Source organism: Hippocampus bargibanti, linkage group LG01 (assembly GCF_051943395.1).
Source record: "Hippocampus bargibanti isolate YZ-2025 linkage group LG01, ASM5194339v1, whole genome shotgun sequence".
NCBI classification, from domain to species: Eukaryota; Metazoa; Chordata; class Actinopteri; order Syngnathiformes; family Syngnathidae; genus Hippocampus; species Hippocampus bargibanti.
Window position 1 is genome coordinate 25,649,907 of NC_142734.1, and position 13,878 is coordinate 25,663,784.

General features: G+C 43.1%; 1 protein-coding gene across 2 annotated transcripts; it reads right to left on the reverse strand.

The window, feature by feature from the left end:
* Positions 1–343: 343 nt before the first annotated feature.
* LOC148903574 (cyclin-T1-like) lies at positions 344–6,538 on the reverse strand. 2 transcript variants are annotated; one of them, XM_089005261.1, is made up of 8 exons: positions 5,960–6,538; positions 2,611–2,692; positions 2,392–2,520; positions 2,039–2,099; positions 1,525–1,587; positions 1,368–1,422; positions 1,096–1,259; positions 344–807 (listed from the first exon to the last, which is right to left on the reverse strand). In XM_089005261.1, the coding sequence occupies exons 1-8, from the start codon at positions 6,130–6,132 to the stop codon at positions 725–727; spliced, it is 810 nt and encodes a 269-aa protein (XP_088861387.1). In that variant the 5' UTR covers positions 6,133–6,538; the 3' UTR covers positions 344–724. The 2 variants fall into 2 exon arrangements, with proteins under 2 accessions (XP_088861387.1, XP_088861396.1); XM_089005270.1 differs by having other exon boundaries at positions 348–807; positions 1,368–1,413; positions 5,960–6,533.
* Between the last annotated feature and the right edge of the window lie 7,340 nt (positions 6,539–13,878).

Below are 13,878 nucleotides of genomic sequence, written 5' to 3' on the forward strand. Positions count from 1 at the left end.
TGTATGTTTGCTTCCCTTACAATGCTGTTTGAGTGACAGCCAACCTTTGATCAACTATGGTGGCAAAAGTTGGCCCTTTGCCACCATAGTTGATCACTTTTCCATCGCAAAGACTGCAAAGGGCTTTCCCCGGCCGGATTTTGATGTTTGAATATGAAATCTGAAAGCGGGCATCCGTCGACTTGTTGATCTAACCATGCCCAATTCTAAAGTCTTCAGTTAGACTTTAGTTCACTGAAGAAGCATCTTGGAGAAGCGAAACGTCCGACACCTTCAAAGAAGTACAGATGACGGCTGAATAAACCTTTTCATCAATGTGAAAAGTCGTGTGCTCTCCCGAGCCAGCAATCACACGGAACACGTGCGCGTACGCTTTACATCAAAACAAAATCTATAGATATCTAACCTACACTGTCTATACTATTAACACATTAAACATATAAGTACCAAAAATGTGACGATGTTTAGCGCAAGTTTACTGGCGAAAAGCGCGGTAAGGGAGATGTTATATTTGTATGAGAGAGAGAAGGACAGAGACTATTGATATTACGGAGGTGGAAATATGCAGACCAAGTTATGTTATTTAAATAAAAGAACTTTTATATGAAAATAGAAAATAGCACTTTGTCGGAAAAAAATAGCCGAATTCCACTAAATAGCGGACGCCTGGGATCCCTGCTAGATGGCATCCCGGTCAGCAAGATTGCCCATCACCCCGGAAACGCTATTGACGTACCTTCCAGTTGCGAATCCGTTTCAAACGGCTGGGCGTTTTTTCCAGAATCTGCAGGAACTCGTGTGTGAGCTCTGATTGAAGAAACGGGAAAAACAATGTCAGCTGGGGAGAATTTTATTCAATTCAAACATCAGAATCCAGCGTTCCTTTTTGTCTGTGTTTTGGCAGCAAACAGCCGGTGGTGAGATTCAGACCACTGGTCACTACCATCCGGCCGTTTCAAAGCCCCCCGCCCCGAGATTTTGCCCCGACAATCGGACCAAAGAGTCAATTAGACATGTTGAGAAATTGTCAGTTTCTTGTGTTTCATGCCAATTTCAAATCCCTCCGCCCTACAGAGGAATCTTGGACGCACATACCATCCAGAAGCTTGAGGGTTACGTTGGGGTCAACATACTCCCACCAGTGTTTGCCATCCGTCGATACAGGAATCTCCCAGTTGGACCACTTGCAGGCCAGATGGATGCACACGCAAGCCACAACAGGCGGGCTGTATTGCAGGCAGAAGGTGGTCAAGTGGAGGCTGCGTGGCGGCGTCCGTCCCGGGAGAGCAAGAAGAGCGCAAGTTCAGGACTTGAATGAAATTGGATTGGTAATAATCCGGAGCACACAAGATCGAGCATCTCTCTACCTGTTGGTGGCCATGAAGTAAGAAGTTTGCGCCAGATCCTTACTCGCTGAAACAACAACAGAATCGAGAAGGGCACTTCAAATTGGAGTCACTTCAACGCATGACCCCGCCCCATTCCACACACATAAAAATTAGCCAAAGGAGTGTTGACGCTCACCTCGGACCAGCTGGGTGCACTTGACAACGTGCGTGTGTGGATGGTCAATGGTGATTTCAAACGCTGCAAGAGCAGAGGACAAAACAACAACAAAAAAGATGAGTCCGCTGCCAAGTCACAATAAAAGGCGCACTCCTAATGGATGGTACAAAAAAGGAATCGTGCGTTCGCACAGTTTGCTGACATTTTCCAATAACACCCTGTCCTCAATGAAAATAATTAGGGTTTCTCGACAACAACGGTATGTCCGACCGGCTTTTCGGCCAGCAAATCTGATTGACGCCATTTTCCTTTGGACCGAATACACGGATGGGGGAGGTGGCATCTGGTAGGGGGGCTGCAATATTTTGGCTATTTGAGTGGCTTGGTGAAGCACAAACATGACTTTGCGGCGTGGCCAACTGCGAGTGGCATCTCTGTTGGACAAAAGTCAAAACGGGTTACGACGCCCTGATGACAGGGGTGTGTGAAAACAAAAAAACTAAAGGGAGCCAGGCTTTCCTTCCCAACTTACCCAAGGTCTGGAGTATTATGCTCTCAAGAATGACCAGGTCTTGGGCTTGTTGCAGGTAAGCCTGAGGTTGAGAGGACAGGCACATTACTCAATGTGAGGCCGCTACGCATCGGCACACAAGATCAGCCGGTCATGCAGTTTGCTCTCGTCATGTCAAATGACCCCAGAAGCCGACTTTTCTGCCATCCGTCTTTTCAAATGTGCCATTCCGGAACCAAATATCTAAAGGCAACTTCAAACCGTTGCGTGAGTTGATGCGAAGCGGACCGGAAAACACGACTATGCTCATTTTTGGGGAGGAACGAAGTGCGCTGGGGTCCCAAAAGGGAGACTTTTGATGTCCTTAAACTTACTTCGCTGCGTACATCCGGCGAGGGATCCTGCGGATTGAGACAGGCGTGGGCCACCTTGATAACGTGTTCCAGCTTTCGCGGCTGCTCCTCCACCTTGGCGGCCAGGAAAAGAGCGGCTGGAGAAATGACCTGGAGGGGGAAGGGGGTCGTTAAGGTCAGCAAGTGTGAAATATGGCGATGTGAAAACATGCTGTGAATCACAAGTAGCATCATACTCACGTTTCGGTGAAATCGGGTGAACGACTGGACCATGTAGAAGCGATGCATGTAGACAATGGCGGTATTAATGGTAAGCTGGGACCTAATGTACTCTGGTTAAGTAGCATAAACATTTCAATGGCAACTAACTGATCACATGGAATGTGGTCACGTCAGGCCAGTGACTCACACCAGCACATAATCCACAATATTGTGAATGCCCATTAGAAAATAAGCAGTGTTACCCATTTGTCCACACTGGTGAACCTACACAGAAACACATATTTTCAGGGATGCATTTGGGAAATTAAAAAGGGGGCCAAATTCAGAATCAGAATCATCTTTATTGCCAAGTATGTAGAACACACAAGGAATTTGTTTCCGGTAGAACACGCTGCACTAGTATCGTTGTCAAAAAAACTGCTAAGTGGCACTATACAGTTCCATTTTTGGCTACTGTTTGGCTACAAATTTGAAAATTGATGGCCCCGATTTAACTAGATTTCTGAAGTATACAAAACTGATTGAAATAAACCAAAATACATTCATTGGAGCATGATATTTCTAAATTGCAAATTAAAAAAAAAAACTTTTTGACTAAAATCGATTTTTCTAATACCTAAATAATTTTAATTCAAGTCAAAAAATATATTCATACATAAAATTCAAAAACTTTTTCCATTTTCTTTAGTTACTACACAATCAATTCTGTGCTATTTTGATATTCTACAGCAAGGGTGGCGAACCAGTCAGAGATGAGTAGCCATTTTTTGAACTGTTACTGCAAAGAGCCACATAAACGAATGCACACAATGCGCGGACGCACACACACGCGCATGCACGATGACCAACAACCGGAGCGCCCGAACATAAATAAAACCTAAAAACAAACACACAGATATTTCCCCCCCCAATATCCTCCTCTCACTGTTCGCAGTCTACTTGGGACCAATCTGCTGGTTCTTGTTCGATTGCGATCGATTTAGCATGTACCACTTAGCACCATTTTCTGCGCATGAGTGGTGATCCAGTCATCTGATCGGCTGCCCTCTATGTCAATCAAGTAGCGGGATTGATGATAGACTGATGCGATTCGTTCTGTGTATTCAGAAAGGTTTGAATAGAAGTGCCATCGGCGAGGCGTTTTGGTTGTCGTGTGAAAGCCCGGGAGCTGCATTGAAGCAGCCAAAGAGTCACATGCGGCTCACGAGCCTCGGTTTGACCACCCATTCTACAGTATTACAGAAAAGACAGAAAAAAACTTAGCACACTATTCCTAACTAGTGTCAACTTTCACAAATTTCTTGGCTTTTAAGATTACCAATGTGCTGCACCAGCTCTGAAATCACGAACATTCGCCACTAAATTCGAATCATTAACAGCAGTTTGCTTCAACGAATTGTCACTACCATCCGTTGTTTCTTAAAAAAATGAAAATGTTTGTTTGCTGCTTGTTTTTAATGTATTTTAGTTTTACTCATGTTCTCTTGAACCATTAGGGGTAAACATTATAGTTGGGCCAGAGAGAAACTGTTTCAAAACAAAAGGTCCCACCTAAAATGTGGACCGCATCGCAACGGCATCTTCACTGACATGTTTTCGAGTCATAAATGTATTACCGTATTTTCCGCACCAGACTACAGGTGCACCTTCAATTAATGAAAAGTTTCCCAAATATAATAGTTCATTATATCAATGTTTTCCAAATATAGTTGTCGTCAAGTTTACGTACACTTGTGAAGAACATGTCATGGCTCTCTTGAGTTTCCAGTTATTTCTACAACTCTGATTTTTGGAATGATGATTGGAACAGATACTTTTGTCACAAAAAAACATTCATGAAGTTTGATTCTTTTATGACTTCGGAATGGAACTGGTGCCTTACAGAGAGTAAATGGGATAATGAAAAATGATTACCTTCAAATTCTTCAAGATTGCAAATTTCCCCATTGTGGGATGGTTAAATGTTTTCTGATTCTGAAGATAACCTAAAGTCATCAGCCCGAAGATTGGGTCTTGGGCGCAGTTGGGTGTTCCAACAGGACAATGACCCCAAACACATATCAAAAGTTGTAATGGAATGGCTAGATCATTCGAATGGCCTTCCCAAAGTCCTGATGTAAACCCCATTAAGAACTTGTGGACAATGTTGAAGAAACAACTCCATGTCAGAAAGCCATGAAATTTAACTGAACCGCACCGATTCTGTCAAGAGGAATGGTCAAAGATTCAACCAGAAGTGTGTGGATGGCTACCAAAAAGTGGCTAATTGAAGTGAAAATGGCCTAGGGACATGTTACCAAATATTAGCGCTGCTGTATGTATATTTTTGACCCAGCAGATTTGATCACTTTTTTTCTGTTCACCCACAGTAAAGCCATAAAAGAGCTAAACTTTATGAATGTTTTTGTGACAAAGAAGTATCTGCTCCAATCACTCTATCAGAGAAAAATCAGAGTTGTAGAAATAACTGGAAACTGCAAAGAGCTATGACATTATGTTCTTCACAAGTGTATGTAAACTTTTGACCACAACAATAAAGCACACCACATTACAAGGTGCTGCAGTGGAGGCTTGGGTTACGCACTAGTTCTTCTACTAAGAAATGCAGACCGTGGCTGCTGACAGTAGTTGTGAGACCTCTTGTGGATCAATATTACTTCACATAAGGCGCACCTGTGTATGAGGCGTAGGTTTGCCTTTTGAAGAAAATCAAGGCTTTTGGGTGCGCTTTATGCACCGTAAAATACAGTACTTGGCGCAGGAAAATGTATTTGGTTGGAATCGTTTTTAAATTATGTAACTAATGTTGGTCTCGTCCAAACCCAGTCCGCGTGTGCCGCAAAGCGAGTCGAGCTGTCCCTCCCTCGATTTGGCTGATGAAAACAATTACGAGTTACTAGAAGCGCACCACACGGGCTGGAAGCAGTCTTCCCTATATCGGCGGGCATCCCCCACATATATCTTCTTTTCCTTTCGGCGTTTCCCTTCGGGGGTCGCCACAGCGAATCAGTGTCCTGCATCTAACCCGGTTTTGTGCATCATCATCTCTCACACCAGCTACCTTCATGTCCTCTAAAAAGTGGAATTGCATCGCGAGCTAAAGCTAAGGAGAACCCGCTCACGTCGAGGCCCGAGGCCTTCGCGGATCGTCTGGAGCAAATCAAAATCTCGGGTGTGTTAGCTCGCACAAGTCACAAAAACAAGGCGAAAAAAACTCGGGCTAAGTACACGAAAGAACAGGAGAAGAAGGACAACGGGAGGGAAAACAAGAGGGAAGGTTTCAGAGTCGAACGCAGCGAGAAGAGTCGCCGCTAGCTCAGCTAGCCGTTAGCGAGCTCACGCTCATGCTAACGCAGCCAAAAGATACACATTGAGCCGCTGGCCCATGTCCTGCAGTAGGTTGGCTGCCTGTTGCCTGTACGACAGCTCCTTGTCCGGGTCAAGCCCGGCTCGCCGAGATGGGTTGTTGTCCAGCTCTTGCCGGCTGTAGTACCATTTGATATTACAGCTAGCGGGGGCACAACGAAGCGAGTCCGCCATCACTGACGGGAAGGGGGGGACACTGGTTTAAAATTGCAGCGCGTCACCGGAAGTGCGTCTGCGAAAACATGCCCGGCGCGTGGGTAGGGTGGCGCTTTCTTCGAGGGCCCGGCAGATGCCAAGAAAATTCACGCGAGAAGTCCCCAGCACCCACCTTATTCATCCAGTCGACCTATTCACAAATCATCATCTGTCCCAAAAATCCATGAACCAATTTTTATAAAATAAAACAAAACGGTATTTCCCTGCTTATTTAATAATTTGCGTGTGACTGATGTTCTTTCTTCAGTGTAATTACAGTGGTAGCTCGGTTCTCGACCATAATTCGTTCCAGGACCCTGTTCGAAAAGCGATTTTTTTCGAACACCGAAAACACCTCTTTGCTCCTGTCACTTGCGAGTTGACAGCAGGGGGGCGGGGCTGCCTCTCCCGGCCGTTCCCCACCTGCTGTCAATTCTCTAATCACTGACACGGGGCATTTATACTGATTGACTCACCTCCCCACCGTACCGACTCTTCCTTCGATGCGCGAGTGTATCCGGTCCAAGGTATTTTCCCTGCATCCCGGAAATGTATGTCATCGTCCGGGATTGTGTCATTTTGCACCCTCATGTGCCATTTTCATTTTCCTTTTTCTTTTTCTTTTTCTTTTTCTTTTTCTTTTTTTTCCCCATAGTAAGCAGGTAACAAATCGCTGCGAGACACGTTGACTCCTTTCTCAGCGGGTTTCAAACCTCTGAAGTACACTTTTGAGTCAGGGTGTAGTCCGAAGCATGCTTCTGAGTGGCTGCCGGTGCCGAGTATGCAAATTTCCAAACGTACGTTCGTTTGGCAATTTGCGAGAGGATTTAACAAACATTATGTGTCATAATTTTTCGAGTCTTCGAACGTTCGTTTGGCAATTTGCATACTCAGCACCGGCGGCCAATCAGAAGCCTGCTTTGGACTACACCCTGACTCAAAAGTGTACTTCAGAGTTTTGAAAGCCGCTGAGAAAGTGGAGTCCTTCTGGTGTTAAGCAGGAAACACAATGCAAACGTTGCATGCCCGCATGTGACAACAGTAGTTGGTCACGGAGAGAGCGATACACCTGTGCACTCCTCAGCTCCCCACCCTTGCACTCCTCAGCTCCCCACCCTTGCACTCCTCAGCTCCCCACCCTTGCGTACGCACTCATGCATTGGCTTTCGAACACCAAAGCAAGTATATCTTCAATATTTTGTTTGAACTGTGAGGTGTTCAAGAACCGAGGTACCACTGTAAATCGGTGAGTAGTTTTACTTTATTTAAATGTTTCTGTGCCGATGACCATGAGAACCGAGGTACCACTGTAAATCGGTGAGTAGTTTTACTTTATTTAAATGTTTCTGTACCGATGACCATTTTGTGTTTGGGGGCCTTTTATCGAGCATCTTCATCTTTATTATGGTTGCGCCTTTTCGGCACCATCAATATGCCAATACAGTGAGGCCTCAACTTATGAACTTAATTGGTTCCCAGACAGAGTGTGTAAGGCGAAAAGTGTGTATCTAAAAAAAATCCCATAGGAAACCATTAAAATGGGAATAATCCGTTCCCGGGTTTCCATAAAATATACTTTTCAACTAAATAAGCCTTAAAACTACACACAACATACCTTATTCTATGTATAATAATTGTGCTCTGTATTGTAATGAAAGAAATACACTGCATTGTATCATAAAGTCACTTTATTTACATTTGTGATGGTGATTGATGGCTTGATGGAATGGCGTTGGAGGTCGAAGGTCAAAGGGAATTGCTGTTCGGAAAGAGAGGCACATTACATGAGGACTAATTAAAGAAATAAACTATGCTGTAAAATAAAGTTTTATTTACCTTTTTGATGGTCGTTGATGGCTTATGGAGAGTCACCTTCCATAAGGACTGTTGGTAACTTATCCTCTGGTGTAGCTTCTCTTCTTTTTTCTATGGAGACTCCTCAGCATTTTTGCTGATTAAAAGCCTTTTAATTGACACCTGTTGCTTTCTGACTTGTGAGGTCTTACGAAGCTGAGGCATCACATTACCGTTTATCATGTTGATGATTGTCATAGCCACAGTCTTGTCTGGATGGAACTGTTCGGTAAAAGCCTGCACATCATTCCACTATGCCAACATTGCCTGTATGAGCTCACTTGATGCTGCAGCGATCTCCTCCTCACTCTCAGATGTTCTCGAACGATCCGTTTCTGGCTTTAAAATCCTCAATAAGCGCCGAACTACCAGGTTGGCGCATGGCGATATTGGCGTGAATTAGCCGTGCTTTCTCTCATAAAATAGCTTTACTCACGCTGTCGCCGGGTAGCTGCTTTTCGTTAATCCAAATTAACAGAAGTTTTTCAACTTCTTCGATTGCCCGAGACCGTTGCTTTGAGAGCACGGAAACACCTTTTGCAACAGACGCACCTTTGATGGCTTTTCTGTTCCGGAGAATGGTAGCAATGGTTGACTTAGCATAGCCGTGCTCGGCCACTAAATCACACAAACGCACACCTCGTTCGTGTTTTTCAATTATCTCCTTCTTCTCAGCGACTGTGATTTTATTTTGTGTCTTCTTGGGCTGAACACGAGCATGTGGTGGTTTTTCGGTCCCATCATAGTAAAATTATCACCAAAAAGCTCCAAGTAGGCGATCCACATGTGCATTCAATGAGAGGGGGTGTGGAAAGTAGCGCCGGCTGGAGCGCTGTTCGGTCATGTGCTTCCGCCGAAGATCACTCCGCCAGATCCGAAGGTCGTGTGCTTTGGTGTTCTTCCGCCAAAGATTACTCCACCAGCCATGGTGGGTGTGTATTATGAAAATAGTGCTTATTATAAGGTTTAATTTTCATACATTTGACGTTCGTAAGATGAAAAGTTCGTAAAATAAGGTGTTCGTAAGTTGAGGTCTCACTGTACTGTTTTTGAATTGGAGGAATGTCTGTGCCATTTGACTGTCATTCCTGGACAGCTCTGAGGCCATTGTGCTTTTATTTGCGCCTGTAATGGGCAGCATCTTCACAACCCCGCTTTTGTTGAGCAGAAAGGTTGGTGCTGTTGTGTGTCTGCAGCTGGATGGATGCATGGCTTGAGGAGCCTGCGATAAGAAGAAAGGAGCGTCAGCGCAGAGCGCCGATGTGTATGTGGAACTGTCGCGGCTCGGAATTGAAGCGGATTTATGGATATGTGAGCCAATCCCTTTATGGATATGTGAGCCAATCTCTTTTCGTCAATGTATGCTACAGTTGCATGTTTGCTTTCAACATTTAGCTTGTAGTAGATGTGCACATTCCACCATGACGTCCCTGATCCACTGCTGAAAAGGAAGTTTTGATCCTCTCCTCTTTCATCTAGAACTGCGTCATGTCACAAAGAGGGTACAGAAAGTGCTGAAGAATGAATGACTCTTTGTGTCTGTGTTGTCATATTTGTTATTTAGTTTTTTTTTTTTTACTGAATGTTACTTCCGGGTTGAGTGAACACTGGCGCGTGTGGCAGCCGCTGCTCACCCTCAGAAAAATATCCTGTGACTGTAAAGTGTCCTTGAGAGTTTTGAAAGGCGCTTATAAATGAAATGTATTATTATTATTATTATTATTAAATTCACAGATCCACAAGGGCACACAAGCCAGTGTCTTCTTGGGCCGGTCCCAAACCCGGATAAATACAGAGGCTTGTGTCAGGAAGGGCATCCGATGTCAAAGCTTGGCCAAAACAACCATGCGAATCAAACCTCTGAAGATGGAGGACAGTGATTTGCTATGGCAACCCCTGAAGGGAAAGCCGAAAGGAAAAGAAGAACAATGTAATTAAATCGGACGTCAATTAATTACACGTTTTTGCTCTTCACGGGCCAGCCCAGTGCTGCAGTTTGCAGGAGACTCCTGTATACATAGTATGTATAAAATATATGTAAAATGTATGTAAAAAATTGTATTCAGTATGTATTACATACTGAATACAATTTTTTTTGCCACTGGCCACGTTGTTGCGGTTTCCTCTCGAGCGCCGTTAGGAAATGGGGAAGCCATTAAAATGTTTCATCCCCTCCACATAATACATACAGGGCGCACAACAAATGAATACAAAACTAGTTTTTAAATTTGAAGTAAAACATGAGTGTTATTGTAGTTTCCACGGGACAAATTGGGAATTTTGTTTGGGACTTTAGCAAGCATCCTGGCACTTGCCATGCTCGATTTGCTTTCATGGGCCAAATACAATGATGTGGCGGGACAGATTTTTGCAAATTTCCCCATTGTGGGACAAATAAAGGTTTTCTGATTTTGCCCCTGGGCCTTGACTTTGACACCTGTGCCTTATACAGTGGTACCTCAAGATATGCTCGCCACTGAAATCAACTCCACAGCTGCATTTAATGGAAATACCACTCATCCTGCTACATGCTGAAACCAAGCGTTAAGCACAAAAAAGTTATTATCCTGTGACTGTAAAGTGTCATTGAGTTTTGAAAGGGGCTTAGAAATTATTATTATTATTATTATTATTATTATTATTATTATTATTATTATTATTATTATTATTTATTATTAAAGTCAAGCAACACGATTGCTCTGCAGATAGCCCGCCATTGTCGCGTCATTTTCAGACTCAAATGCATTCAGTGTTTTTCTCCACTCCCTTTGGAACACCGGCAAAAAGTTACTTCGATAACAATAATTATTATTATCATAATATGAAATACAGTAAAGTCTCGTGATATCGATATTCAAGGGAGTCCGAAAAAATATCGATATAACCGGGACTATCGATATATCCGACCCTGTTTGCATGTAATTTTCTCCGTACGTGCATAGAAATAGTATCGATATAACCGGGACTATCGATATATCCGATATCGATATAACGAGACTTTACTGTAATTATGTGGTATCTTGTATGACGAAGTAGACACGCGTTTTGCTTATTATATTTATATCGACCGTGACTTTCTTGCATCGGCAAACATGGGAGGGGGAAGAACATTTTCACGCATGCGCAGTCGAAAGCAAATGCAAAATACGGCAACTTCACCTATCCAAACCCACAATATAACTTTTGTGCTTCATACACTGCATTACCTCCCCCTTAACTTAAAGAACGACCGACACCATTTTTTTGTTTCCTAACTGACATCAAAAAACGTTTTATAGCATATAAAACACCCAACACACGCAGGCTGATATTTTTACTCAAATGGAAAACACCAATAAAAATGAGTTAAAGTGTCCCAAAACTACCTCAAAATGACCTCGGAGATGCCGGGTTTCGGAAGGTCCCGCCCCCTTTTTCGTGACGCCACGCCAGGACGTCTTCGCCTTGCTCTAGAACAGTGGTTCTTCACCTGGGTTCGATCGAACCCTTGGGGTTCGGTGAGTCGGTGTCGGGTTCTGTGGATCCTCCACCACAGAGGTCCATCCCTTAGTCTAGACTGCAGTTAGTAGGCACAGTCATTGGAAGAAGGGTTCGGTAAATGAGTATATGAAAGTGGTGGGGTTCGGTGCCTCCAACAAGATTAAGAACCAGTGCTTTAGAATCAAAACAATGGCTTAATGTTGATATCTTCAGCGCTTTAGCGATGCATTTGGGAGAATAAAGAGTCAAGATGGTCCTCTTGTTTAGATCATACAAGTAGGATATTTATTTGCCGCAGCACATAGAGCAGCCGCTGCGCTCATCGTCGTACGAGAAGTCAAAAACATACATAAACTGGCTTTTATCGCTGTCAAGTCACGTGATACCGCGTGGTTGCCAGATCAGCTCAGTATTACAGCATTACACAAAATGAGGATACAATGTAACTTTCTTAACACTTAAGATTCGGAGAAGATGCTTTCTTGTTACTCATCCAGTTATGAATATGACTCAAATAGTTCTGAAGAGGAAAGCATAAGTGTTTGCAATCGATTAAAGAAGTCCCCCGTATCAATTCGAGCCGTCAGGACTCCAATGTAGCGTCCCAGAAAATGCACAAGATGGCGCCCAAGCTCCATTGGAAATGGGCTGATTTGTCTGCTGGGAATTTGTGTCAACTAGTATCAAATAGTAGCCTTGGTGCAACACACAACGATTCACTATCACATTATTATTGTGTTTTCCTTTTAATTTTGCCATCAACACGGATCAACACGAAGTTTTCAAACCAAACAAAGTACCCAAAATGTCGCTTTCTTGGTCAGGGGCGTTCCAGACGTGACGTCACATCAGGGATCGTCATCAACTCGAAAACAATACTTCCTGAATGTTCAGCGCGAGTCTTAAAACGTAAAATATAGCAATATGCTGTGGAAGCTTTGTAAAATACGCTCAGTAGAAGTCATTTGAAGTGATTTTACAAATTATGGACACAACTTGTCTGGAGGCGTCGGTTGTCTTTTAAAGGTAATTTCAACAATGTCTGAACTATAATTTCAATCAGCATTAACATGAATTTAGATTACTATATTCACATGACTTTACCCATCACACCGCATAACAATTTCTCAAATAACCCAATCTGTCTGAACTATAATTTCAATCAGCATTAACATGAATTTAGATTACTATATTCACATGACCTTACCCATCACACCGCATAACAATTTCTCAAATAACCCAATCTGAACATCGTTCAAGTACACATTCAATCTCGTAACGGGAAGGCAATTGTGCTTTACGTCCTGAACGTCTCAAAACCACTCTCTGGTACAAGTGGCTCTGGCGGGTCCAGTGCACAAGCTGGTGGTGCAGGTACTGCACTCTGGTTCCTTCTGCCTGTACTGTTTCTTCCTCACCATCTCAGAGATGTTCGGTTTCTGGAAATCCAGCCATGTTCGCACGTGTATTTTTAAGAACAGATCTGCTGGCGAATTTCCTGTTGTACTGTTCAGTGTTGTGCCTCACAATCCCTGCAGACCTTCTCTACATCATTGTCAATATTTGACCACCAGATATATTGTCGTGAAATTGTCTTCATTTTAACGATACCAGGGTGTCCGTCGTGGATCTCTTTCAATACTGCTCTCTTTATTTTCTCTGGCACTACTACTCTTGTCACCCACAGAACACATCCTTTTTCGATGGAAAGTTTGTTTTTATTATTGTGATATGTTCTGAGATTTACAGGAATATCTGTTGGCCATCCTATCTGGATGTATCTGTGTAGTAGTGAGAGCTCAGCATGTTTCCGTGTGGCTTTTGCTATTCGTTTTTCAATCAGTGGCGCCTCATCCAGGTGTTCACAAATCAGTGCATTGAGACAATGTTTTGCGACTATTTCTGGGATTGACTCAGGCCTTGGAGATGACACCATTTTGTTTTTGGTGACTGTTTTGATCGTTTCCCAGTTTAATTAATTTAATCTAGACACAACTATCAGTGGGAAATCGGCAGTCTGATTTTCGTATTTCACGTTTACAATAAATTGACCTTTTACAGGAATTGGTACTCCTAAAAATTCCTGTTATGCTACACGACTACCCTCTAGTGCAGGGGGCTCACACTTTTTCAGCATACGAGCTACTTATAAAAACTACCAAGTCAAAATGATCTACCCACGACAAAAATGCAAAACACAATTATTTTCAAATCTTTTAAGGATTCTTTGTATGTTCAATGTATGTTGATGTACCTTGCATAACTGAATAAGCAAATATTGGACAACACACATAACTACATATACATAACATAATAAATAACTATTAACATTTTTTTGTAATTACCTGGTTACTTTGATGACTTGGAATGCTTCTTTAACCATCCGTCTTG